General features: G+C 36.3%; 1 protein-coding gene across 2 annotated transcripts in view; it reads right to left on the bottom strand.

The window, feature by feature from the left end:
- LOC139938743 (uncharacterized) overlaps window positions 1–24,740 on the bottom strand; it is a 44,882-nt gene that overhangs the window by 7,105 nt on the left and 13,037 nt on the right. The window contains exons 10-30 of one of the 2 annotated variants that reach the window (XM_071934361.1): window positions 24,217–24,345; window positions 21,736–21,852; window positions 20,516–20,641; window positions 18,798–18,929; window positions 17,335–17,454; window positions 16,844–16,957; window positions 16,439–16,558; window positions 14,365–14,487; window positions 12,818–12,937; window positions 11,673–11,789; window positions 11,281–11,412; window positions 9,210–9,323; window positions 8,310–8,423; window positions 6,610–6,723; window positions 5,665–5,775; window positions 5,117–5,233; window positions 4,630–4,743; window positions 3,673–3,783; window positions 1,080–1,193; window positions 693–722; window positions 333–441 (exon numbers count right to left, since the gene is read on the bottom strand). In XM_071934361.1, coding sequence (XP_071790462.1) covers window positions 333–441; window positions 693–722; window positions 1,080–1,193; window positions 3,673–3,783; window positions 4,630–4,743; window positions 5,117–5,233; window positions 5,665–5,775; window positions 6,610–6,723; window positions 8,310–8,423; window positions 9,210–9,323; window positions 11,281–11,412; window positions 11,673–11,789; window positions 12,818–12,937; window positions 14,365–14,487; window positions 16,439–16,558; window positions 16,844–16,957; window positions 17,335–17,454; window positions 18,798–18,929; window positions 20,516–20,641; window positions 21,736–21,852; window positions 24,217–24,345 — 2,398 coding nt within the window. The remainder of the gene's footprint in view (window positions 1–332; window positions 442–692; window positions 723–1,079; window positions 1,194–3,672; window positions 3,784–4,629; window positions 4,744–5,116; window positions 5,234–5,664; window positions 5,776–6,609; window positions 6,724–8,309; window positions 8,424–9,209; window positions 9,324–11,280; window positions 11,413–11,672; window positions 11,790–12,817; window positions 12,938–14,364; window positions 14,488–16,438; window positions 16,559–16,843; window positions 16,958–17,334; window positions 17,455–18,797; window positions 18,930–20,515; window positions 20,642–21,735; window positions 21,853–24,216; window positions 24,346–24,740) is intronic. The other variant, XM_071934362.1, reaches the window with a different exon arrangement.

Here is a 24,740-nt window from a genome sequence, read left to right as displayed (position 1 = left end):
ATGAAGTAACGTAGTTTTTGAGAAAGAGGTAAATTCTCACTAAAATAATAAAAGACTTCTAGCTAGAAGTCTTTTTTTCTTTTCTGAAAGCACACAATTGTGTCCAACAAGGGTGTTTTTTCTTTCATCATTTTCTTGCAACTTCGATGACCAACCGAGCTCAAATTTTCACAGGTTTGTTATTTTATGCATATGTTGAGATACACCAAGTGAGAAGACTGGTATTTGACAATTACCAATAGTGTACCTTCCCTTTAACTACCAGAACTTGAATTCGATGCTCTTTAACCTCTGGGCCAGGACACCCTAAACTTCAAACTGCAAACCCATACCTTCGCTTTCGGATGACCTTGAACATGATGACGGCCGCGATCAGAATAATTACAACGAGAAGAATAATTCCAAGTGGTAATCCAACAACCAGTGCTGTGGACTGAGCACCTGTTGGGCACACAATCAAATAAATACCTCAATCAAAAACAACTGTAATTTACCAAAAATTGTGTAACAAAATTACAAAGAGAGAAGAATTTATACAAATATGATTTTCACAAATGATACAAAAAAAAAATAAAAAATAAAAAAGTCATCAACATTATGGCACAGGACAACTTTTTCTTGCAAACCGTTATAAAGGTATCAGTACCCAATGTTTCTAAATTGTGGGTTGTATCTTTAGCCTCTCAACTTACCTCTTGTACCAGGCACATTGACATCATTTCCTAAAAATAAATAAAAAAAGAGAAATTTCTGTAGCTGTTGCAATCGGTACACACAAAAAGGTATCCGTGTGGTAATATTTACTGTCCAATCAATGTATCAAATTTAGACAGAATTGCTGCCTGATTTTAAGTCATTGTGCAAGTGAATAATGTCACAAATCAACTTCGAAACAAAAATCAAACAATAATTTATTTAGTTTGACTTGAGCATTGTATCTGACTATATCCATCCATGTTCCAGAATCACACACCAATCAAATGGACTTGAGATAATGTCTCAAACCTTCAAAGAAAAACCACAAATAATAGTTTTGCACATAGAGACTGTATTCAGTACAAACAATAATGGTGTTTTACCCTTCTCGCAGTTATCACCAGTGTAACCTGTTCTGCAGTTGCATTTTGTTTTGCCATTCCCTGTTGGATAACAGGTACCACCGTTAAGGCAAGCTACATCAGCACAACTGACATCTGCATTGGAATTAGAAAAATCAATCAGGTTATATTATTAGTCAATCTTCCATCACATGGGTGTAGTACTATAAATGAGTTTTTAATTTATAGAATAGCAAACAACACATCAATCATACTTAAAATTATTGTTTTGCGATTTACGTGTACACAAATGCAGGGCTATAAAATTGTTTTTGATCATAACATAGGTACATGTAGGCCTACACTAGGAGAGCTTTAGTATCAATCTGTTATCAAACGCCTTTACTTTCACAAACACATTATTTGAAAGATATACACAATTGTAGAATACAAGAGAGTTAAGCCTAAACTGAAATGCAGAAATATAAGAGACTAGGCCTTCTACACATTTGAAGAATGCAACTTTTAGAATAAAGTTCGCAATTGCAGAACACAATAGAATAAACATAATTGAAAAGAGCAAGAGGATATTGAAAAAAACAAAAGAATATCAACTCTTGAATAATATGAGAATACACAATATTGCAGAACTTAAGGAGCACATGTGAACAGTATCAAAGTACGAATAAATACACACATATTCTAAAAGCAACAGCATTATAATAATTGATGAATACAAGAAAATATACATAAATGCACAATACATTGAGAATATACAACTGCAGAAGGAGGGGGGAGGGAAATGACAAGAAAGAAAATTGCACACAATATTCTGAATGCAAGTGACTAAGGGCATATAATGAGGGCAGAATATAAGAAAATAATTTCACAAATGCAAAATTCATGAGAATATACACCTTGCAGAATATAGGAGCCGATTCAAAACTACAGCAAGAAAGAGAAAAGTTGTAGAGTTAAAAAAATATACACATATTCTGAAAGCAAAAGAATTGCAAAATACAAGAAAGTATGCACAAAGGCAGAATATATATTACACATTGCAGAATAATGGAGATTCAAAATTGCAGAAAAAAGAGAAAGTTGTAAAGTATAACAAAATATTCACATATTCTGAAAGCAAATACATAATATAATTGCAGAATTTGAGAAAATATGCACAAATGCAGAATACATATACACATTGCAGAATAAAGGAGATTCAAAATTGCAGAAAGAAAGAGAAAAGTTGTTAGGTACACAAAAATATACACATATTCTGAAAGCAAAAGCATAATATAATTGCAGAATTTGAGAAAATATGCACAAATGCAGAATACATATACACATTGCAGAATAAAGGAGATTCAAAATTGCAGAAAGAAAGAGAAAAGTTGTTAAGTACAAAAAAATAACACATATTCTGCAAGCAAAAGCATAATACAATTGCAGAATACAAGAAAATATGCACAAATGCAGAATACATGCGAATATACCTGTGCAGAATAAAGGAGATTCAAAATTGCAGAAAGAACGAGAAAGTTGTAAAGTATAACAAAATAGTCACATATTCTGAAAGCAAATACATAATATAATTGCAGAATTTAAGAAAATATGCACAAATGCAGAATACATAGACACATTGCAGAATAAAGGAGATTCAAAATTGCAGAAAGAAAGAGACAAGTTGTAAAATACAACAAAATATACACATATTCTGAAAGCAAAAGCATAAAATAATTGCAGAATACAAGCAAGTATGCACAAATGCAGAATACATGAGGAAATACACATTGCAGAATAAAGGTGATTCAAAATTACATCAAGAAGGAGAAAAGTTGTAAAGTACAACAAAATGTTCACATATTCTGAAAACAAAAGCATAATATAATTGCAGAATACAAGAAAGTATGCACAATGCAGAATACATATTTTTTTGTACACATTGCAGAATAAAGGAGATTCAAAGTTTCAAAAAAAAGAGAAAAGTTGTCAAATACAACAAAATATACACATATTCTGCAAGCAAAAGCATAATTTAATTGCAGAATATAAGAGAGTATGCAGAAATGCAGAATACATGAGAATATACACATTGCAGAATAAAGGAGCTGATTCAAAATTACATCAAGAAAGAGAAAAGGTAGGATTTGAAACTTTGCATGGTGGAAATACGATATATAAAGGTTTGTGGTAACACCATGATAATGACTATCTCTAATGAATTGGGGCTTGGGGGTGGTTCTGAAATAAAACCGTCGGTTCCAACTCTTGATAACAATAGTTCTTTTCAGAACCACCCCAACTCATTAATGATAGTCATTACATGGTGTTACAGCAAACCTTTCTATAAGAGAGGTTTGTGGTAACAGTGTGGATATCTCTTAAACCTCCTGTTGTTCTCAGAACAAAACATTCCTAAAACAAGGGAGATATCCACATGGAGTTCCCGCAAACCTCTCTTGTTACAATTAAACGTATTCAAATGAAAACAGGTTGATGTTATCCAACATTAAAAGTGAAAACAGTCTTTGTCATCGCTTTTCATCTACACTACGAAGGGTACAGGGACTGCAAAATTTGTGAAATTTTGCATCCCTCAAGCCATGAATATTTGATACAATTTTACAGGACTCACGTGTTCCACATGTTGAGCCAGAGTAATTGGGCAGGCAAGTGCATTTAACAACTGCAAACTCAACTCGACATGCACCTCCGTTAAGGCATGGGTTTGTCAGACAGAGGTTCGCTGCAAATAGAAAGATAAAGGTTGGACATCTTTATCTGATTCCAATTACACCATTAGGCAACAAATAGTTTCGAGAGAGGCCACACAATTATGTTCCTGACTTACGACACTTATTAACAGCAACATACACGATTTCAAAATCGAATACACCAAATAAAAGGGCAAACAAAATATTGAAAGGTAAAACATACAGCACATAAATAAATACATGAATGACTATGAGGAAAAAAACGTTTTCTGTTTTTCAAAAGATAAAAACAGAAAACAGTGTTTTTAGTGTTTTAAAGATAGTACAAAGGCCACAGGTTGGGCAATGAGTGACAATAAGATAAATATTTTACTGAACCCCCCCCCCATAAACTTTACCTTATATGCACAGTGTAGTAATTAATCCAGTGGTAGTTTTTTTTCTTGGCCTTTAAGAATCAGTTACAATATTTGACTCTCATTGCTCCTTAATTGCTACAATAATAACAATAAAAACCATTTTCTTTTATGAGGTTTGACTAAAAGCGATTCCAACATTTTGTTCGTTCTTTAAACAGCTCAGCTCCCTCAACAAATATTCACTACTCGGCCAAATCAATCACAAGAACCGTCCCTGCCCTCACAGGTACCCATTTACCCCTGGGCATGCTGGGTGGAGAGAAGCATTTACAGTAAATTGTCTTGCTCAAGGACACATGTGTCACTCGACCAGGAATCGAACCCACACTCTGCTGAACAAAAACATCAGAGCTTAAGTTTGGTGTTCTTCTCCGAAGAACTCAAGGTACTTGAAAGTAATTAAAGTAAGTGCACATTTGCCTCCATCCATCCCTTATATTATAAGTATGATAAACTAACCTGTTTCACAGTTTCCACCAGTGAATTCCTTGGGGCATGTACATTTTGTCCTGCCACCTCCAAAGGCTATGCATGTGCCGCCATTCAAACATGTTACACCAGAGCAATCAACGTCTACACATGGAAAAATAAAGTAACTCAATAAAAACCAGCACATGTGAATATACGCCTTGCACAGATGTCACACCAGCAACCATCTGCACCTTGTCTGGAAAAATTTAATAAAAACCTGAAAATACCCCCTCCATTGGTCAGTGGCATGCCAGTGTGGGGGAGCACCTTATAAGTAGTCATATAACCCTCAGCCAAAAACCTCCAGAAAATCTAAAAAATCCACTCCGCAGTTGTAGAATACACAGCAAGATCGTTATCTAAAGAGCACGATCTACCTGGCAAGTAGGCACTATAACATGGTGTTACCACAAACCAATATTTATATTGATACCTCACCATGCAATGCCTCAAATTAATCTTTTGGTATACTTACGAGTTTCACATCTGACACCAACAAAAGCTGCTAGGCATGTGCATTCAGCCTCTCCAGTAATACTATTGGGGGAACAACGTCCACTATTGAGACATGGGTTTGACATACAGCCACTCTCTGCAAACCAAAATTTGTACATACATGTATAAAAACGCTTTTAAAACCATTGAATTTTATAATTTTTGTATACAATGTTTACTGGATAATGTGATATTTGGACATGTACATGTAGCAATCTCAAATGAACTGCCTCATACTCTACATGTTACAGAGTAGGAAATCGTCACCTCCAGGGTCAGACGCAGATTGGTAATTTTTGCAGGCTCAAATTCGTAACATTTCTGTACTTATACTCTTAAGATTAGACTGAAAACTAGCTTGTTTAATAAGGCATATCTGTAATTGTTCTTTGGCATGCACCTCACCCAACAACTAGTGCTTGCACAATATTGCCTAAATTTCTATGGTTGACTTCCTCCATACCTACAATATTGTACATGTTTTTGAAAGCATACTCGTAATAGATAAACACTTAAACAAATTCTTACGTGTTTCACATGTTGGGCCAAAATAATTGGCCAAGCAAGTACATCTGACTGAAGCCTGGTCAGATTGACAAACACCTCCGTTAAGACATGGACTTGACTGACAGAGATTCGCTGAAATGAAAAGAAGAGTTGGAAATCTAAATTAAATTCCATTCAGGCTAAAATAGGCAAAGAAAAGTCTGTGGACTGGTGGAAAACCTACTACTTAGGTTGGGTAAACATGATAAAAAATTAAGGCCCTTATAAAGCGCTCTTACACAGGGTACCGCAGCACTTAATTAAGGAAACAGTACAGACTAGTCTTCAACATATGCGTAAAATAACAAACCTGTGAAAATTTGAGCTCAATCGGTCATCGAAGTTGCGAGATAATAATGAAAAAAACAAAAACATGTAACACAAAGTTGTGTGCGTTTAGATGGTTGATTTCAAGACCTCAATTTCTAAATCTCAGGTCTCTAAATCAAATTAGTGGAAAATTACTTCTTTCTCGAAAACTATGTCACTTCAGAGGGAGCCCGTTCTCACAATGTTTTATACTATCAACCTCTCCCCATTACTTGTTACCAAGAACGGTTTTATGCTCATAATTATTTTGAGTAGTTACCAATAGTGTCCACTGCCTTTAAAAACATGTACACCAATAATGAACTTTCAAACTGTCTTAGAGAAAAAAATAAGGACAATTACTTCTTTTTCACAACTTGCAAACATGTACAGTTGGATTGGAGACTATACAACCTTCCTTAAACAATTCAATATTTTGGATAAAAGTACATGTAGTTTTCCATCAGGAAAAAAACAAACCCATAAACATTGTTTGCAAGTTAATTTAGATTGTGTGATTAAAAGATCAGGAGGTTGAGATACATGTAATGCAAGCCCAATTTTCAAATGAAAAAGTAAAATTTCAAAAGATCACCGATAGGAAAAGAGTATACTCACGTGTCTCACAGTTTATACCAATGAAGTCACTTGGGCAGATACATCTTGCCCCGCCACTTCCATCGGATAAGCATGTGCCGCCATTCAAACATGTTACACCAGAGCAATCAATGGCTATTTATATGAATAAATCAAATAACTAAATAAATAACCGATTAACAATCTCATAATGTCACAAATTCAATATACCCCAATTTGGGGATGGATAAGAAGTACTTTTAGTATATACATGTACATGAGGCTATCCTATTTGGTATAACGATGGAGGAGAGTAACAAAGGAAAACCCTGACAATGCCCCTGTCTGACCAGTGGAAAAAGATAGGAGACCTCTAGCTGGACGGCCGATTAACAGGATTAACAGCAGGATTAGATCTCTTTGTACAGAAGGTGTGGTACTGCCACTCTGCACTGCTTGCCTGCTTGTAAAGATCATGAATCATTGGAGACAAGAATTGCAAAAATACACAGTCTTCGCATGCGCAGTGTGTTTTCTTTGTCTTTCATGGATGCGCACATGGTACAAACGATTGCGTTGTTTTTTCCGGTTCTTTTTTTTTCTTTTCACATGAAAATCGGAGTTGTAGAAGGTGAGTTGTGATTGACTTCTTCATTTACAGTTTGTGGTGTTTTCATGGAAATATCACAGTATATTTTTACATATATTGCAACTTTCCGGTCACTAGCGGTGGAACAAAATTTGGGTATATAAGCACACGAGGGTGATTGGTATTCAATTGTGTTTTTCGTTTTGGTGGGAGAGAGCAGGCACAAATTTTATCAGGTCTCAAAAAAGTATTTTTTTCTTTATTATATCCATACGACATACAACGCCATAGTTGCGTGAAGAACCAAGTGCACACGCGCAAACTCACATATGCCAGGTCCCCCATTGTTTGTGTAAGGTATGTGGGTGATTATGAGGTGTCCTTAAAACGACCGCGGTACCACAGGTTCGCCTTTTGATGTCCCTTCGCTCGAACTCCTTCTCTTACTTCCTCCATGGTATAACGACGAAATTGTGAAGTGCTCTTAATCTCATTCTTATTAAACCATTCAATGCACTATTGAAAATGGATTTTAACCGCTTCTTTTTTTGTTGAAAATCTCTATTACTAATGATTCCACTGTGACATTCCACAAAAAAATGACTCCTTCAAATTAAGTGTCAAGGTTAAGTTTGTATTTTATAAAGTGTTATAATCTTGGTCAACTTTATACCTTGTTTCACTATCGTGCCTTTTTGGCATGTTTGTAAAGTGAGGAGTAGTTAGTTGTAAGTTTAAAGGCACTGGACACTATTGGTAATTGCCGAAGATCAGTCTTCCCACTTGGTGTATCTCAACATATAAATACAGTAACAAATCTGTGAAAATTTGAACTGAATTGGTTGTTGAAGATGCGAGATAACAATGAAAGAATAAAGGCCCTTTCTGATCCTTGATTTCGAGACCTCAAAATCTAATTTTGAGGTCTCGAAATCAAATTCTTGAAAAATTACTTCTTTCGAGTAAACTACGTTACTTCAGAGGGAGCCGTTTCTCACAATGTTTTAAGCTACATGTATCAACATCTCCCCATTACTTGTTACCAAGTCAGGTTTTGTGTTAATAATTATTTTGAGTAAATACCAATAGTGTCCACTGCCTTTAAGTATAAAATTTCCTCGTGAAAAAATCAACAAAATCAATATATACTTACTTGTTTCGCATCTGAGTCCAACAAAAGCTGGTTGACAACTACATCCAGCCGCTCCATCATAACCTGGGTAACAAACCCCGCCATTGAGACATGGGGATGAATGACATTCATTTTCTACAAAATACAAACATACAAATAACTTGAAGTTTTCACCTTGATTGTATTATCAAATATAAAGAAAAATCTTCCAAATTCAGAATCAGTTGTAACTGTCTGGAATTATAGTCAGACAGCACAAATTATACATAAGAAAGTAATAAGAATGTTCTACTTTAGTGTTTGCCTTAAAATGACTGGAATAAGGAATGAAATAAGAAACAAGTGGGGAATGGGCTCTATGAAATTGGGTTTTATTTATAGCTGAAAAGAGCACACAACTTTATTTTGTTGTATTCTTAGACACTTTTGCCATTATGTCCAAATCTAAAAATAACTCACAATGGAGAAACAACCTGTTGAATAAAATCATCAAGTATTGTGATTGACACAAAATGGTCCAAAAATAACCCCCACAATCATTTTGAGTAATTATGTCCATTGCGCATAAGATGTTCCTACAGGTGTAGATGTAAACTTGTTCCTAGATGAAGCTTTGTAAAGGTTCCTGCACCAGGAGTGTCACCTATGATGTGACATGGCGCATTAGTTTTATTATTATTAAAAACATGAAAAGAGACGTTCCAACGTGGTAATATCCTGACTGATGGAAAAGGGGGAATGCAGAATCAATAGGGGACTTTCGGAACGCTTGGTGGCAGCAGACTTACTACGTGTAGGTTAAATCCATTGTTCTTGATAATGTGCGTGTTCTCAGAACTTCATAAACAATGGACAAATACATGTACCTGGTAAGTCTCCTACCACCTTTCATTCCAAAGTCTCCTATTACAGTATACTCACGATGTTCACAGAACTGCCCGACCCAGTCTGAATCGCAAATACAGTAATATGAATACCCATAGTCTTCATAGCAAGAACCGCCATTCATGCAGGGGTTTGAAGCACATGCGTCCTCTGTTAGGATTGAACACATGATTCAACAACAATTTTAGGCACTAATTAAATGCTCAAAATAAGAGAGGTTTATATTACCTCTTTCTGTAGTGTTACCACTATCCTGATACTTCAAAGAGACAACGAAGGGGATTGCCTCATTGCCCCATAGTCACTGCATGTGTGCCCTTGAAATTCTCCAGTAGAAATTAATATCCTGATAGGGTGTCATGGAGAAAATGCCTTGGTGCCCTTGCCCTTTAATAAACGAAGCATACAGGCCTGGTGACCGCGTTACCATTATCCTAACGTTAACTAATCTATGCAACACTGAACTTTACCCTGGGTCCTAATGATGGGGTTGAACATTAGCAAAAAGACATTGTATTTAAATGGATTGAATTGTTGAAGAAGTTGAGAAAGTATGCAGATTAACCCTTTTCAGCACTTTCTCAAAAATGAAATTGGCTGGGGCTTAAAGGAACACGTTGCCTTGGAGCGACCGAGTTGGTCTATAAAAAGCGTTTGTAACCATTTGTTATAAAATACATATGATTGGAAAGATGTTTTAAAAGTAGAATGCAATGATCCACACAAATTTGCCTCGAAATTGTGTGGTTTTCCTTTTACTTTGCGAACTAACACGGTCGGCCATTCATGTGAGTTAAAATTTGACTCCCATAAATGGCCGACCGTGTTAGTCGACGAGGTAAAAGGAAAACCGTGCAATTTCGAGGCATGTTTTTGTGGATCATTGTATTCTACTTTTACAACATCTTTCTAACCATATGCATTTTATAACAAACGGTTACAAACACTTTTCAAAGACCAACTCGACCGATCCAAGGCAACGTGTTCCTTTAATCAAATGGTAAGATGAGCATACTGAACCTACGTGATATACTTTTTTGTGTTGTTAATATTAATAATAATAAGAACATTCTGTTTTTATTAGCGCTTTATATATACACCGTGTCTCAAAGTGCTTCCAACGTTATTACGCCTGATCACTGGGCCATTTCATTCCTTAAACAATCTCAGCTCCCTGGGAAGTATACAGCCTGGGTGCCGCCAAAAATGTAGCGCACTTAGCTAAACCAACCAGAACCATCTCTGCCCTCACAAGTACCCATTTATCCCTGGGTGGAGAGAAGCAAAGTGTCTTGCTCAGGGACACAAGTGTCACGACCGGAATTTGAACCCACACTCTGTGCTCTGATATCCGCCTGCCACCACACCCCACAAGACTTATAGTTTGCTCAGTGATTTTTTTTTTGCTAAAGCCATACACATATCTATGTTGGTCACTTCAACCAATTATATATTGCATTGCCACCAGACCTTTCAAAACAAATACCTACACAGCCAGTTAGGCCTACATAGTGTAAGAAACAACATAAACTTTTGAAATGGCTGCCGATAAATTATGATTCTGGGGAAAAGTTTTATATGTATGGATAGCTTATGGACTGAACTTTCATATAAACACCAACAAGTTTGATAATATTTCCTGCGCTACCTAACTTTCTTACCCTTGACAAAAGTGAGCGATGCTCACCCAAGCATGAATTATTTCCAGACTTCCTGGTGTCATCTGAAAGTTGAGTCCATAAGCTATCCATACATCAGTACATATAAACCTTTACCCAAAGAACCATACAGTTTTTATTCGGCAGCCCATTCAAATGTGTATAGTTATTTTTAGACACGTGGTAAATTCAGTTCACAAATCCGCTTGGATTGATGCATTGTATTTCCAAAATGCGTCTAATAATAATAATTACAATTCTGTAATATTGCAAGTTATAATACTTTATTTAAAAACTTGCTGGGTGTTCGAGATGCAGTAACCGCCCCCCAAAAAAATAAATGAAAATGAAAATCTGTGACATGAGATAAGTTTTGAGAAGAGATTTGAATTTTGTGGTTCACAGACAAGATCTAGGATTAAGTGGTAGAGAGATCTACCTGTACTTACCCAGTTCTGTTTCGCATTCGACACCAGTGAAGCCAGTCAAACAAGTACAGAATGCCCCAACATAGATACCATAATCACCAAAACAATAACCCCCATGCTGACACTCGAGTTCATCACAAGGATCGCTTACATCTGCAACCAATCATACTTATATCCTTAGTAACTAAAATACTCACTGTAGTGTTTACCTCAAATCATTCACATGTTATAATTAAATGGGAATCAAACAGCAGTGCCTAATAACATGCCAAAGGGTTTCGCTACCTTTTGACATGTTTCTACCATGGTTTATAGCAATTAGATTTAAACCAAATCCTTTTTATGGTTTACTAACAGTAAATGTTTTTTTTTCTGTCTGATTTATTTAACTGAGGCTAGAAACTTTTACGTACCCGTTTCACAGTGAACTCCCGTCGATCCATAATTACAAGAACAATATGGAAAACCATCGTAGTAGGTGTAACAATATCCATCATTGCAATTGAAACTATCACATAGATCAGTAAATTCTTTAAAAAGGGAACAGAAAAACAATTACAATTAATTTTGTATGTACTTTTGGTAATACATGTATCTTAACAAGATTACGTAGGTAAAACAACCATTATGAAAAAAAATAATATTAAATTAAAAAAAAAAATAAATTGATTGTACACGTATAGGGTTGGAAATACACCTCGGCGACTAGTGCGACTAGTGTCATAGTTGCGATTTTTTATTGCTTCTTGGTTAATCGTGTCATCCTGTTGAATGAACCAGACATCGGTAACACAATCCTTTAATATTTTCAACAAGAACTTTACAACATTGTGCATGGGGCAAACATGATGCAATGCATCTCGTGAATTAAAAATTATTCAGAAATACCTCAGACAGTTTCGCTATTCCTATTGGTGGAGAGCACGTCACGTGGGTGTGTATAAATGTTTGTTTATGACCAGTAAAAAGTGTTGAAATATGGGCATGACACGCGAGCTTTGCACATGTGCTTATAAGACAGTTTCTTCATTCCTATTGGTCGAGAGCAACGGTGGGACAGTTGTGCCACATCACGCGATACGCGCAACGTGCACAGCATTCCCTTATAAGTAGTTGTTTACCATTTCTTAGCTGGAGGGGTGTTTTGTTGAAAGAAATCATTGAACAATTATAATTTTTGTATTTATTTTACTTTTTGACCAAATCTGTTGATGTTCTTTGACCGAAAAGGTATTTATGAATGGGAATCAAAGTGTGTTAGAATCGGTTTTCAACCAGTGGTTTAAACCCACCGAGGCCTGGTTCTTGATAATTTATCTTGACTCCGTCTCGGTAAAGTTATCAAGAACCAGACCTTGTTGGGATAAAACCACTAGTTAAAAACCTCTTCACCACACATTGATTCCCTTAGTCACGACTAGAGTCGAAGTCACAACTGTTTGAGGCGCGACTACAAGTAAACATTCACTCTTCATTCTAAAGAGGTTGTGCTTAAAGCTATAGGGATTTTTTTTTTCTTTTTTTTTTTTTCGATAGTTCATTGTTTTGATTCCTTTACCTGTTTCACATCTCAGTCCAGTCCAACTGTCAGGACAAATGCAACTCGTTTCCGACCCATAGTAGGATATACAAAAGCCTCCATTCAAACACTGTGTGTTGTCACATGGGTCCGATATTTCTAAAGTGAAGAGCGAAACATACGCAACATATGTTATTATGCAACAAAGTTTCCAAATAGACCAGTCAAGGCTGAATAAATGTTCACACATTTTTGCAACCACTTGTTTCCCCAGTGCATTGTACTTTAAAGGCAGTGGATACTATTGGTAATTACTCATAAGTAATTTTTAACATAAAAACTTACTTGTTAATGAGTAATGGGGAGAGGTTGACAGTATAAAACATTGTGAAAAACGGCTCCCTCTGAAGTAACCTAGTTTTCGACAAAGCAGTAATTTTCCATGAATTTGATTTCGAGACCTGAGATTTAAAATCTCAAAATCAAGCATCAGAAATTACACAACTTCTTGTGGCAAGGGTGCTTTTTCTTTCATTAGTATCTTGCAACTTCCGATGACCGATTGAGCTGAAATTTTTACAGGTTTGTTATTTTATGCATATGTTGACATACAGCAAGTGAAAAGACTGGTCTTTGACAATTACCAATAGTGTCCAGTGTCTTTAACGCGTCAAACTACAAACTAGCCCGCATTTTGCTTGAATTCAAGCGAAAACCTACACATTTTCATTGAAAGTACATTTCAAACTTCAAGGTCATAAGCTAAGAACAACTTATCAACATTGGTGTGCTGTAAACAAAAGCCCCAAAAGAACATTCACCATGTGAGTAATAACATTTGATTTGATAATGGCGTGTCATGACCTAACGGTTAAGTGCACCGGAGTCAAGCTCTGGTGTTTGATCAGCAGAGTGTGGCTTTGAGTCCTGGTCGTGACACTTGTGCCGTCTAGCAAGATACTTAACAATTGCCTTGTAAAGTTGGGGAGGTAGTGCTTTCTGCTCTACCAGCATGGCTTCTGATGGATGTTAGCCAAGCCTACATCCAAACGGACAGGGGGTAACCCTGTTTTCAGCAGTTGGTGGCAACAGCCCCTGGACAAAATAAGTTGTCCCAGACCTTAAAGTGGCCTTCAGGCCTTTTGTGTCTGGCGACTTGCATAAATAAAAAAATAAAACATTTACAATGTATACACCTTGGATAAGTTAGCCTTTTTTTGGAGAATCTGAGTCTTTCCACCGCCCGGTAACTTGAACTTTGACCGCATGAGGGTGCTCTCAATAGTATTAATTATCACTTCCAGGAATATACAGGATTCGTCCTACAAATTTTTAGTCAGCATTTTGTCGAATTTATTCCGCCAAGTTTTACAAGTGGGATGTATTGGCTCCTTAAAAAAGGTCTTATTGTCATGATGTCTGTGGTGGTTATGTGTTCCAGTCTTTACTTCCTGTTTTGGTTATGAATGAATAAACCCCCGGAAGTGATACAAATATGTTTGAGAGCGCCCTCACGCAATAAAAAATACGGCGCATTGGGTTATGATATGCCCCTCCTATTAAGCTATGGTCTCTATCATCCTTACCTGTTTCACAATGCTCTCCAGTGTAGTCATAACCATAACATACGCAGTAAGCTCTACCAAAGTTCAAAAAACACGATCCACCGTTATGACAGGGCCAAGAGTCACACGAAGCTGTCTCAATTGCTTTGGAAAAAAAAAAAGGGTTTATAATTATACTTCCATTGGTAACAACGGGGAACTTAACAGATTGCAAAGTTCATGTATATGTAATCATAAATTATTGAAAACACAAATTTAGGAAAATGATAAATACCATAAATTTATGTGAGCACAAAACAATGTTTTTCAACAAGTTATTTAGTCTTCGAGAAAGACTCTGCTAGGGTCGAAACGTCAGGCCATTAACTATTTTTTGCATTTATACTCTCGGTCCATTTGGTTGGTAAGTTGTTTGCAACAGCTAATTCTATTTTCTCAAGTTATTTAGTACATAAAAGTAATCAGTAGCAGAATCATGTAAGTATTTGCATATTAAATTAAAAGAAGACTCAGGCGAGTATTTGTGTAGTGAAATAAATATTTGTTGTTTGAGTACTTGGCTAACAAAAGACTTGAATAAGTTTTGCTTACCAATACTTTCTACCCTGTGAAACATTGTTTTAATTTGTTACAATGTAAATTGACCTTAAAGCCATTGGACCCTTTCGGTAAACAGTATTGCCCAAGGCCCACACTTTGTGTATCACAACTTCTATATAAAATAACAAACCTGTGGAAATTTAAGCTCAATCGGTCATCGGAGTCGGGAGAAAATAGTGGGGAAACCCACCCTTGTATCGGCACATTTCGCCGTGTCATGGATGTGTTTAAAATAAATCCGTAATTCTCGATATCGAGAATCGATATTGTTTTACTGTTTTCTCAAAAAGTAAAGAATTTCATGAAATAATATTTCAAGAGAAGTCTTTCACCACTACCGTCTGTAAACCCTGTAAGTTATTTGTACATTTGTGATTTTTTTTTTTTTCTGTACCGAAAGGGTCCAATGGCTTTAAGTGGAAATTATTGGTGGCCTGGCTAGACAAACATGCAATACTTCAGTCTGTTGGTACACTATGTACCAACTAGACCCGTGTTCAATTATAAGCACGAAGTACTGGGGGAAAAAATATTTGAATATCGGGTTAATTTTGGATACCGAATACCAAATTTCACTATTCGCCCGGCACTATAGTACCAACACTTATTCCAGTAATGTTGGTCATACATGTACACTGTATTATGCAATACAGCTCCTTTGTGGATTTTTAGCAAGACATGCTCTGAAAGTTCGATTGATGGACTGAATTGAAAATGTGACCACCTACATGTACTTACACAATTTTCTCAAAACTGAAACTGCTAGTTGACAAATAGTTAAATAATTTACTAAATTGTGCATTTTCATTAGAACTAGCAACAACAAAATACAAGGAGTGCATTGAGTCATGAGCTAACTACTCGGCAAAAGGGCATTACAATGTCAAACCCAGAGTCTTCAGACAGTGCCTTTCAACACATGTGCAAGGAGTGGAAGCCTTACTTAGTGCCTAATGCACACCTACTGTAATACTTCATGGAGACAATAATTATATGCAAATGCCCCATGAAATGTTGCAACAGAAATTCTTAATTATTCACAGAGGGAGCGCTCCCTTACAAAAACACTCACAAAATAATCATCAAGCATTAACTTGAAAAGAGACTTTCTGCTTGATACCACGACAGTCGAGTAACCACTTGGGACCAAAGATAAAATATTTGGTAAGGTTTCAGTTATCTAATATTTAAAAACTACAAAAATGTCCATTTTAAAAGTACTTTAGAAATTCAATAGGGTTATATTAATAATGTTCTCATAAAACAGCAAACAATGGACTTATGTGTTTCAATAAGATACAGGGATAACATATTTTTTAAGGTTTGTAGCTTTACTATCACATGAAAAACTCAAAAGTACTTTCAAAATTATGTAGGGCTATAATCTTCTCATATTCCCTCATAAAATAGTAAACAGTGGGCAGTCACAACTAGTCCCTTGTCCACGGTTTGTGTAAAAAAAATACAAAAAACAAATAAAGTTTAAACTACTTACATGTTTCACACTGAGGTCCTGACCAGCCATCAGCACATACACACGTCAAACCATAAAGGGATTTACATGTACCCCCGTTGTAACAAATGAAGCCTGGCGAATCACATGCGTCACCAGTTGCTGCAATAGGATAATAAAACAGGTTTATTCTAAGGGTCATTCTTCAAAGGGTCATTCTTCAAAACAAAATTTGCTGCATCATTGCTTGTTTTTAAAATTTGAAAACTCAGAGGAGTAAAAAGAATAACCAAACATGGTTATAAATTATTAGGAAGGTGTGACACAAAATTAACAAGAAATGAAATAAAGAAATTAAACAGAGGAGCAAAGACCTTTAACCAATTTCTTTCACAAATACTAGTACATGTATCAATAGTATGGCAAATATTATGTTGTGATGCTTACCACTTTCACACGCCAAGCCACTCCAGCCAGTTGCACAAATACAGAAAAATGAAGAATTAGTGGAGGATATGCAGATCCCATCATTCTGACAAGGTTCACTGTCACAAGCGTTGACTGTCAAAAAAGGTGAGAAAGAGAAAACAGTGGGTTAGGCAAAATTAAGAGCTGTTAAAAAGGAAGGGTGCATTTGATCTTTTTTAAACACTTCCAGGCCCTTAGGAAGCTCAACAATAATGGTCGCAGGCCCGTCTGAGAAGTTGATTTTTGAGTTAATGCCAGCGCAAAGTGCCAATATTTAAGGCATGGCGTTCGGGAGCCCACTTTGTATGGGAACAAGGTTTGATTCTAGATGTGCTGTGGTGAAATTTGAGGTCGATTTCTGACCAGTTTTTCCTCACTTTTTCTGTTACCCTGCAATAGACCTTTTAATTTCAATTTCTTATCTTAACACTATTATCTAAACATTTAGCTAAAAAGTATGTTTATCTTACTTGTATTTTCACACTGATCTCCAAAAAAGCCATATGGACATTGACACTCGTAAACATCGGTGTGTCTCCAGAAGCATTGACCACCATTCAAACATGGTGCTGATCCACAGGGTGAAAAGGCTGTAAGAATGCAACACAAAATTATATTGAAATAATTAGTGGAATGATAATTTAGGAATAGTTATACAACATGACCATTTTGTATAGGCAACTTTCCTTCCGTTTTATGAACTCAAAACAGTTTTGAATATTATGAAAACTTTCTTCCCATTTTCATGTTAACGCTGCAGCATGATAATTACTATTTATACCAATGTGGAAGTTCAGCCAAAAAAAAAAAAAAAAACACACAATCAGAAGATTTGTTTTATTTTCTTTTTACAAAAATGTGAATTGATAAAACAAAATATATATATATTTTCATTTATTTACCCAAGGTTTTCACTTGAAATTCACTAAATCTTAAATCCTTGGGTAATACACAAAAGGTCTTACTCATATGGGGTGAATAACAACTGAACAAAACTTCACCAACCTTTCTCAAAACAGGCATTGGAGCCTATGCATTGGGGGTTAATAATAATAATGGCATAACGCAGGCCTGGTGATACCCTACGGAGGCTACAAAAGCGATTGCTTCCTTGCCCCCTGGTCGCTGTCTTAGTGCCCTTGAAATAATACAGTAACAATTTACAGTTTCCTCATGGGAGGAATTCCCCCGTTTAGGAAGGAGAAAATGCCTTGGTGCCCTTGCCCTTTCAGAAACGAATCATAGCCTTCGGGCATACATGTTTATACGCATTGCCTCATCAGTCTGTCACAAAGTGACATTCCAGGCACAGATCCATTTAACAAAAGTCTGAGTTAACAAAACAAAGCGACACTCCTAGCATAACGATTTTTCATTTACTAGACTGAAATGTGAATGAAGGCATAAACAAATAAACAGAAGATGCAAGAGATGAGTTTTTAGTTTGTTCTTGAGTGAGCGGTACATGTTTGTATTAAGTCTTCTTGATGAGCTTTGCTCCATAGGGAAGGACCAGACCCGGAGAAAGATTAGGTTACATAAACATAGTCATATATTTATATGTACGTGTAGGCCTACTGTTTAGTATGGAAACTATAAGTGTAATATTGATACAAAACTAGAAACATTAGCTTGCAGAGACCTGTAAATGGTTTAAACTGCAAAATGGAGTAAATGGCTGACATTTCAACCCTTTTCAATTACATAAGCAGTGGAGTGGTAATACATAAATAATGAGAGAGAGTCAGATAGCACACATACAAAAAAGCATGTTTGTTGTGTTATCATTTCGCCTTCGAGAAAGACTCTGCTAGGGTCAAAATGTTAGGCCATTAACTATTTTTTGCATTGATACAAATGTGATTAAACATGGTACACAACACACACACAATTTGAACATAATTACCAAGCACAACACAGAGTGTTTACTTACATTGTGTACAGTTAATGCCATACCAATCTGGGCTGCAAATGCATAAGTAACCACCATCATCAAGCCGATCACAAGTTGCCCCATTTTCGCAAGGGTTCAGATACCAAATTTCGCATACATGACTTGCTGGAACTGAAAAAAAAAATTAAAAAAATTAGCACGGATCATCATTAATAATAATAATATAATAATAATGTTAGCATTTATATAGCGCCTCACAAAGATCGGAGCACAATTTACATACAAACAAACAATGCAATGGCAAAGACAAAAAAAATAGTATCAGGCAAAAACAAAATGGTAGGATTAAACGAATAAAATGAGTTTTGAGTCTATTTTTGAACAGCTCCAATGTGTTGGCTTCCCAGATGTTACGGGGAAGGGAATTCCAGAGCCGGGGAGCAGCGGCTTGAAAAGCATGATCTCCTATGCGTTACTTAGTTTTGGTGACATGAAGGCGTGTTTTGTCGTATAATGAGCGGGTGGCATAGACGAATAAGTTGAAAGAAATAGCCATGAGTTAAACTAGTTAAAGGCAGTGGACACTTTTGGTATTACTCAAAATAATTATAAGCATCAAACCCTACTTGGTAACGAGTAATGGGGAGAGGTTGGTAGTATAAAACATTGTGAGAAGCCGCTCCCTCTGAAGTGGAGTAGTTTTCGAGAAAGAAGTAATTTTCCACGAATTTGATTTCAAGACCTCAAGTTTAAAACTTGAGGTCTCGAAATCAAGCATCTGAAAGCACACAACTTCGTGTGACAAGAGTGTTTATTTCTTTCATAGTTATCTCGCAGCTCCGATGACCGATTGAGCTCAAATTTTCACAGGTTTGTTATTTTATGCATATGTTGAGATACAGCAAGTGAGAAGACTGGTCGTTGACATTTACCAATAGTGTCCACTGGCTTTACGCTTTAAAAGCACGATGTACATATGAGCGTGACTTCAATTGACCCATTATCGAAAAACTGTAAAAGACATTCAAGATAGCAAACTCTAGCTCAGTGTGTCAAGGCCCAGCAGTCTAATGCACAAAGTTCAAGTTGTGTGTCAGAATTATAACACAATGGGGTTTTGAATCGTCCCAACTCTAGTCCTTAATGAGCAGACACTTTGACTCTAATTGCTCATTGTCATTTATGTCCTTTCTTACAGATTCTGCTCGGTAAAGAACTAGAAATTGAAAATTTTGTAAACTTTTGTACAGCTTTCAACTTTCTACGACACACTTAGCATCATGTTTACCTTTAAAATACCAGTGAAGAGCAGAGGTTTTTATTCGTGTACATATAATGAGTTTATTGGTTGAAATTATAACAGGATCTGTTTCGTTGTAGGTATATTCTAAATGAGATGTTCTCATAATGGATCACCTTCTTCTACAATACAATACAAGGCATGGGCGAGTGGTTAGGGCATCAAATTCAAGTTCTGGTGGTTATTGAGTCACTGAGTGTGGGTTTGAATCCCGGTCATGACACTTGACCGAGGGCCATCACTATAATTTCTTCTCTTTACCAAGGGCAAGGGGTATCAATTTGTACCTGCGTAGGAAAAGGTCGATATTATGCTTGCAAAAGCAACTTGAGCGCGATGGCAGCTCAAGGCTGTATACTCCAAAGGGAGCAGTGAGATATGTTTAGTGAGAAATGCGCTATACAAGAAATTTTATTATTATCATTATTATACAAAAAATTTGAAACATTGTACTCACTTTCATTTTCGCAGTGCTCACCAAAGAAGTTACCCTGGCAGGTACAAATGACTAAACCATTCAGTGACTCACATGACCCTCCATTCTGACATGGATGGTCCAGTAAGCAGGGATCGAGTGGATCCGCTATCAAGAGAAAACAATAGCAGTATAGTTACACTTTTATTTGGAAAATTAATTGAAAACATGATTAAGGCAAAAGCTTAAAGGAACTGTGTCTCGACCTAGTCTTCATTGTGAGTTATGGTTGCTGGGTTGCAGCCAAATAAGTTAGGTCCATAACAGCGGCTAGGCACCAACCTGTTAATTATACCTTTCACCAAAAAAAACCTGTAAAAATCTTCAGAACTGGTGTTTTGTCCTTCCTCGTTGTGTTCAGAAATGTTCTTCATGTTTAAAGAGCTTTCACTTTGGTGTGCCACCTAATTTTTTTTACATACAGTTAACAAGTTATGCATATGTTGAGAACTGAAGACTACATGTACTTTGGGCTCTGTAACAATAGCAAGCAAGGGCTGTTGATCCAACCCCGTCTTGGGCTCAAACTCCGGCTCCTAGCTCTCTTTGATGTTGGAAACACTGTGCAAAATGCACATTGTTTAAAGGGTCTATGTAACTTTTCAAAATGTCCATAGATTTACATTAAACTTACAGGGTGTGAAGATAATGATAGTGGAAAGCTTCCCTTCAAATATTACTTACTGAGGTGCTGTAGTTTTTGAGAAATTAGTAAAACAATGTCATGAAAATACGTTTGTAAATGATTAAAATAATTTTCATCTCATGAGACGAAAATTATTTTCATGACATTGTTTTACTCATTTCCCCAAAACTACAGCACCTCAGCACCTAATATTTTCAGGGAAGCTTTCTACTACCATTTTAACTATCTTCAAACTGTTTAGTGTAAATTAGTGGACATTGTGTTTTTTGTCATAAAATAGTTACATAGACCCTTTAAACATGATATCCTATAATAGAGAATATCTTGGATGCTGCATTGTAGTGGTCAAGTCACTGTGCATTATTCAGTGAAGTGCACATTTTAGGCGACGCAGCGCTTACATGTTAACCTATTGACTAACCAAATGGTGAGTGTGGCACAGTTGCGGTGTGTGGCGTGCGTGCAATGGTGATCAATAATTTCACTTCAAGGAAAAACAATTGAAGAAAACACTAGTTATTGCAAAACAATTTTAATGATGGGTGTGGTTTACTACCGATCTCACAGTTGAGCCCATACCATCCCGGAGCACAGTAACAGTACGGTACACCCGATATCTCTGTACAGTTGCCGCCATTTTGGCAGATGTAACTCGCACACGATGTGGCCGTTTCTAAAGAAACAAAAAGTACCAAAAAAATTAAAAGATGTTAAATTTGCATCAGGGATAATTTTATTTTGTTTTTTTACCCACATATAAACCAATTTTATTTTAATTTATTTATTTATTATTTACCCCAGGGAAAGGTCCTCTCAGTGAAACACTGTTTTTAAAATTGTATTAATGCAAAGATATGTGTGATAGCACTGTATACTCAGTACTTTCCTGAGTTCTGTGAAAAGAAATCACAGGCATAATACATGGGTGGGTGTTGAATCCACGACCCCTGAATTTCCAGAGCAGTGTCATATACCAACTAGATGTTAAGACACCTGTCTGTTTTTATTTCAACGGAACTGGGGAAAGTATCGAGTATACAGTGCTATTAACACACACTGGTGTTTACGGGTTAAAAACCAAAATGAATACAAACAAATTGTTATTGCTATTGTATTGCTATTGCACTGACTAGTGCTGGGCGAATAGTGAAATTTTGTTATTCGGATACCGCTGGCCAACTATCCGAAATTAACCGGATACTCGAATAATTTTTTTCGCCACGAGAGGGCGCTATTTAAAAAAAATATTTAAAAAATATTATTTTTTTGCTAATAGAGGGCGCTGTTCGTTTGTGAATGAGATCTTATGGGCGGATTGATATTAGTTTTAGACAGTGTCACTCGGTTCATTCATAAAAATGACCGGATCTAATTTAAAGATGGCGATTTGCTTTTTCTTCTGATCGTGATTGACTCTACGTGAAGGAAAACTTGTGTAATCTTTGGACAAATTACGTCAGAAATGTCATTGTTTTAACTCTTCACGGAGGTGAGCATAGTTAAATACTTAATTTATACTGTTTTATGCTGTCTTAACAGAAGTTTCATAAGGATTCAAAAGTAACATTTATATCCGTTGTCGCCCGACGTCCGCGGATATTCGGATAGTTAAAGAATATCCGGTTACTCGGTTGTTATTACAGAATTATCCGGTTTGTACAGAGGTATTTGCGCCCTATGCGGATATCCGGTTAAGAAAAAAAAGGCATTCGCGGTTACGGATAGGAAAACCTATTCGCCATTAACCGGATATTCGAATAATTCGCCCAGGCCTAGCACTGACACTAACAAACCATATTGAATTCTGGAAGTATAATAAAACATAAATGCAAGACACACTCATGTGTTCAGATTCTACATATCACTGATGCATAGTAGCTTTATAGTTGGCAATTGACTTGTATAAATCATTATTTTTTCATGTCTCATAAAGAGTATCACTTAATTTTGTACAATATTTTCTGTATTTTAATGTCTTTTAGTGCAGGAGATCCAAGCCAATTTCTATTGAATACTTGAGCAATAAACAAATTAATCAATCAATCAATCATTCAATGAAAAATATTGTTTTAATACATACAATGTATATTAAAGGCAGTGGACACTATTGGTAATTACTCACAATAATTATTATCATAAAACCTTTCTTGATTACGAGTAATGGGGAAGAGGTTGATATTATAAAACATTGTGAGAAATAACTCCCTCTGAAGTGACGTTGTTTTCAAGAAAGAATTAATTTTCCACGAACTTGATTTCGAGACCTCAGATTTAGAGTTTCAGGTCTCGAAATCAAGCATCTGAAAGCACATAACTTCAGGTGACCATGGTGCGACAAGGGTGTTTTTTTTCTTTCATTAATATCTCGCAACTTCGACGACCGATTGAGCTCAAATTTCCACAAGTTTGTTATTTTATGCATATGTTGAGATACACCAACAGTGAAGACTAGTCTTTGACAATTACCGATAGTGTCCAAAGTCTTTAAAGGAACACGTTGCCTTGGATCGGTCGAGTTGGTCTTTGAAAAGCGTCCTGGCACCGCTTGTTATAAAATCGAATATGGTTAGAAAGATGTTGTAAAAGTAGAATACAATGATCTACACAAATATGCCTCGAAATTGCGTGGTTTTCGTTTTACCTCATCGACAAACATGGTCGGCCATTTATGGGAGTCAAAACTTTGACTCTCATAAATGGCCGAATGTGTTAGTTCGCGACGTAAAATGAAAACCGTGCAATTTTGACTGATACTTGTGTGGATCATTATATTCTACTTTTAAAACATCTTTCTAACCATGCATTTCATAAGAAACGGTTTCAAAACGCTTTTCATAGACCAACTCATCCGATCCAAGGCAACGTGTTCCTTTAAGCAGTGTGATGCTCAGTACTTGTACCAGTATAGGTGCCTACTTTTTCTTCTAAGAACTCAAGAAAGTACTGGGTGTACAGTGCTTAATCTGCACCAGTGTAATTGAACAAATAATTTATGTTCAGCTTTTGGTTTCCCCCGGTATTATCAACATAAACTTACCAAGGGCACAGTTATCACCATGGAAGCCAGGGAGACAGAAACAGACGTATGTACCGATGAAACTAATACAAGACCCATAGTTTCTGCATGGAGATGATGAACATGGATCCTGAAAGTCTGAAAAAAAGTCTACAGAAAAAAAAAAAAGATTATAAAACCAAAATACCGTGCCCTATGACTCATGTCCCTCCCTAACAAAAAGTTTTTGAGCATGCTATTTTACTCCGATATACAATTAATGAACAACTTTTGAGGATCCTTTGTGGTAGCATTGCAGCCTGCCCAGGTAAATCCAGATTGCTGAAAAACAACTTAAAATTCAAGGTTTTTAAATATATTTTCTAAAACTAAGTTAAAGAAATCTTTTTTGTGCGCGTTGGGTTGTGTGAACGCGCGTTTCGAAATAGATTACGCGTTATTACTAATAGCTACATGTATAAATTGCGTTCCAAGTAATACAATGTACATGAGCTAGCCACCCAGCACGCAGAAGCCAGCTAGTCTTAAAAAGCTCCATCTGCAGC

This window comes from Asterias amurensis, chromosome 6 (genome assembly GCF_032118995.1).
Source record: "Asterias amurensis chromosome 6, ASM3211899v1".
Lineage (NCBI taxonomy): Eukaryota > Metazoa > Echinodermata > Asteroidea > Forcipulatida > Asteriidae > Asterias > Asterias amurensis.
The sequence above is the reverse complement of the archived record's forward strand: the minus strand, read 5'-3'. Positions and strand labels throughout refer to the sequence as shown.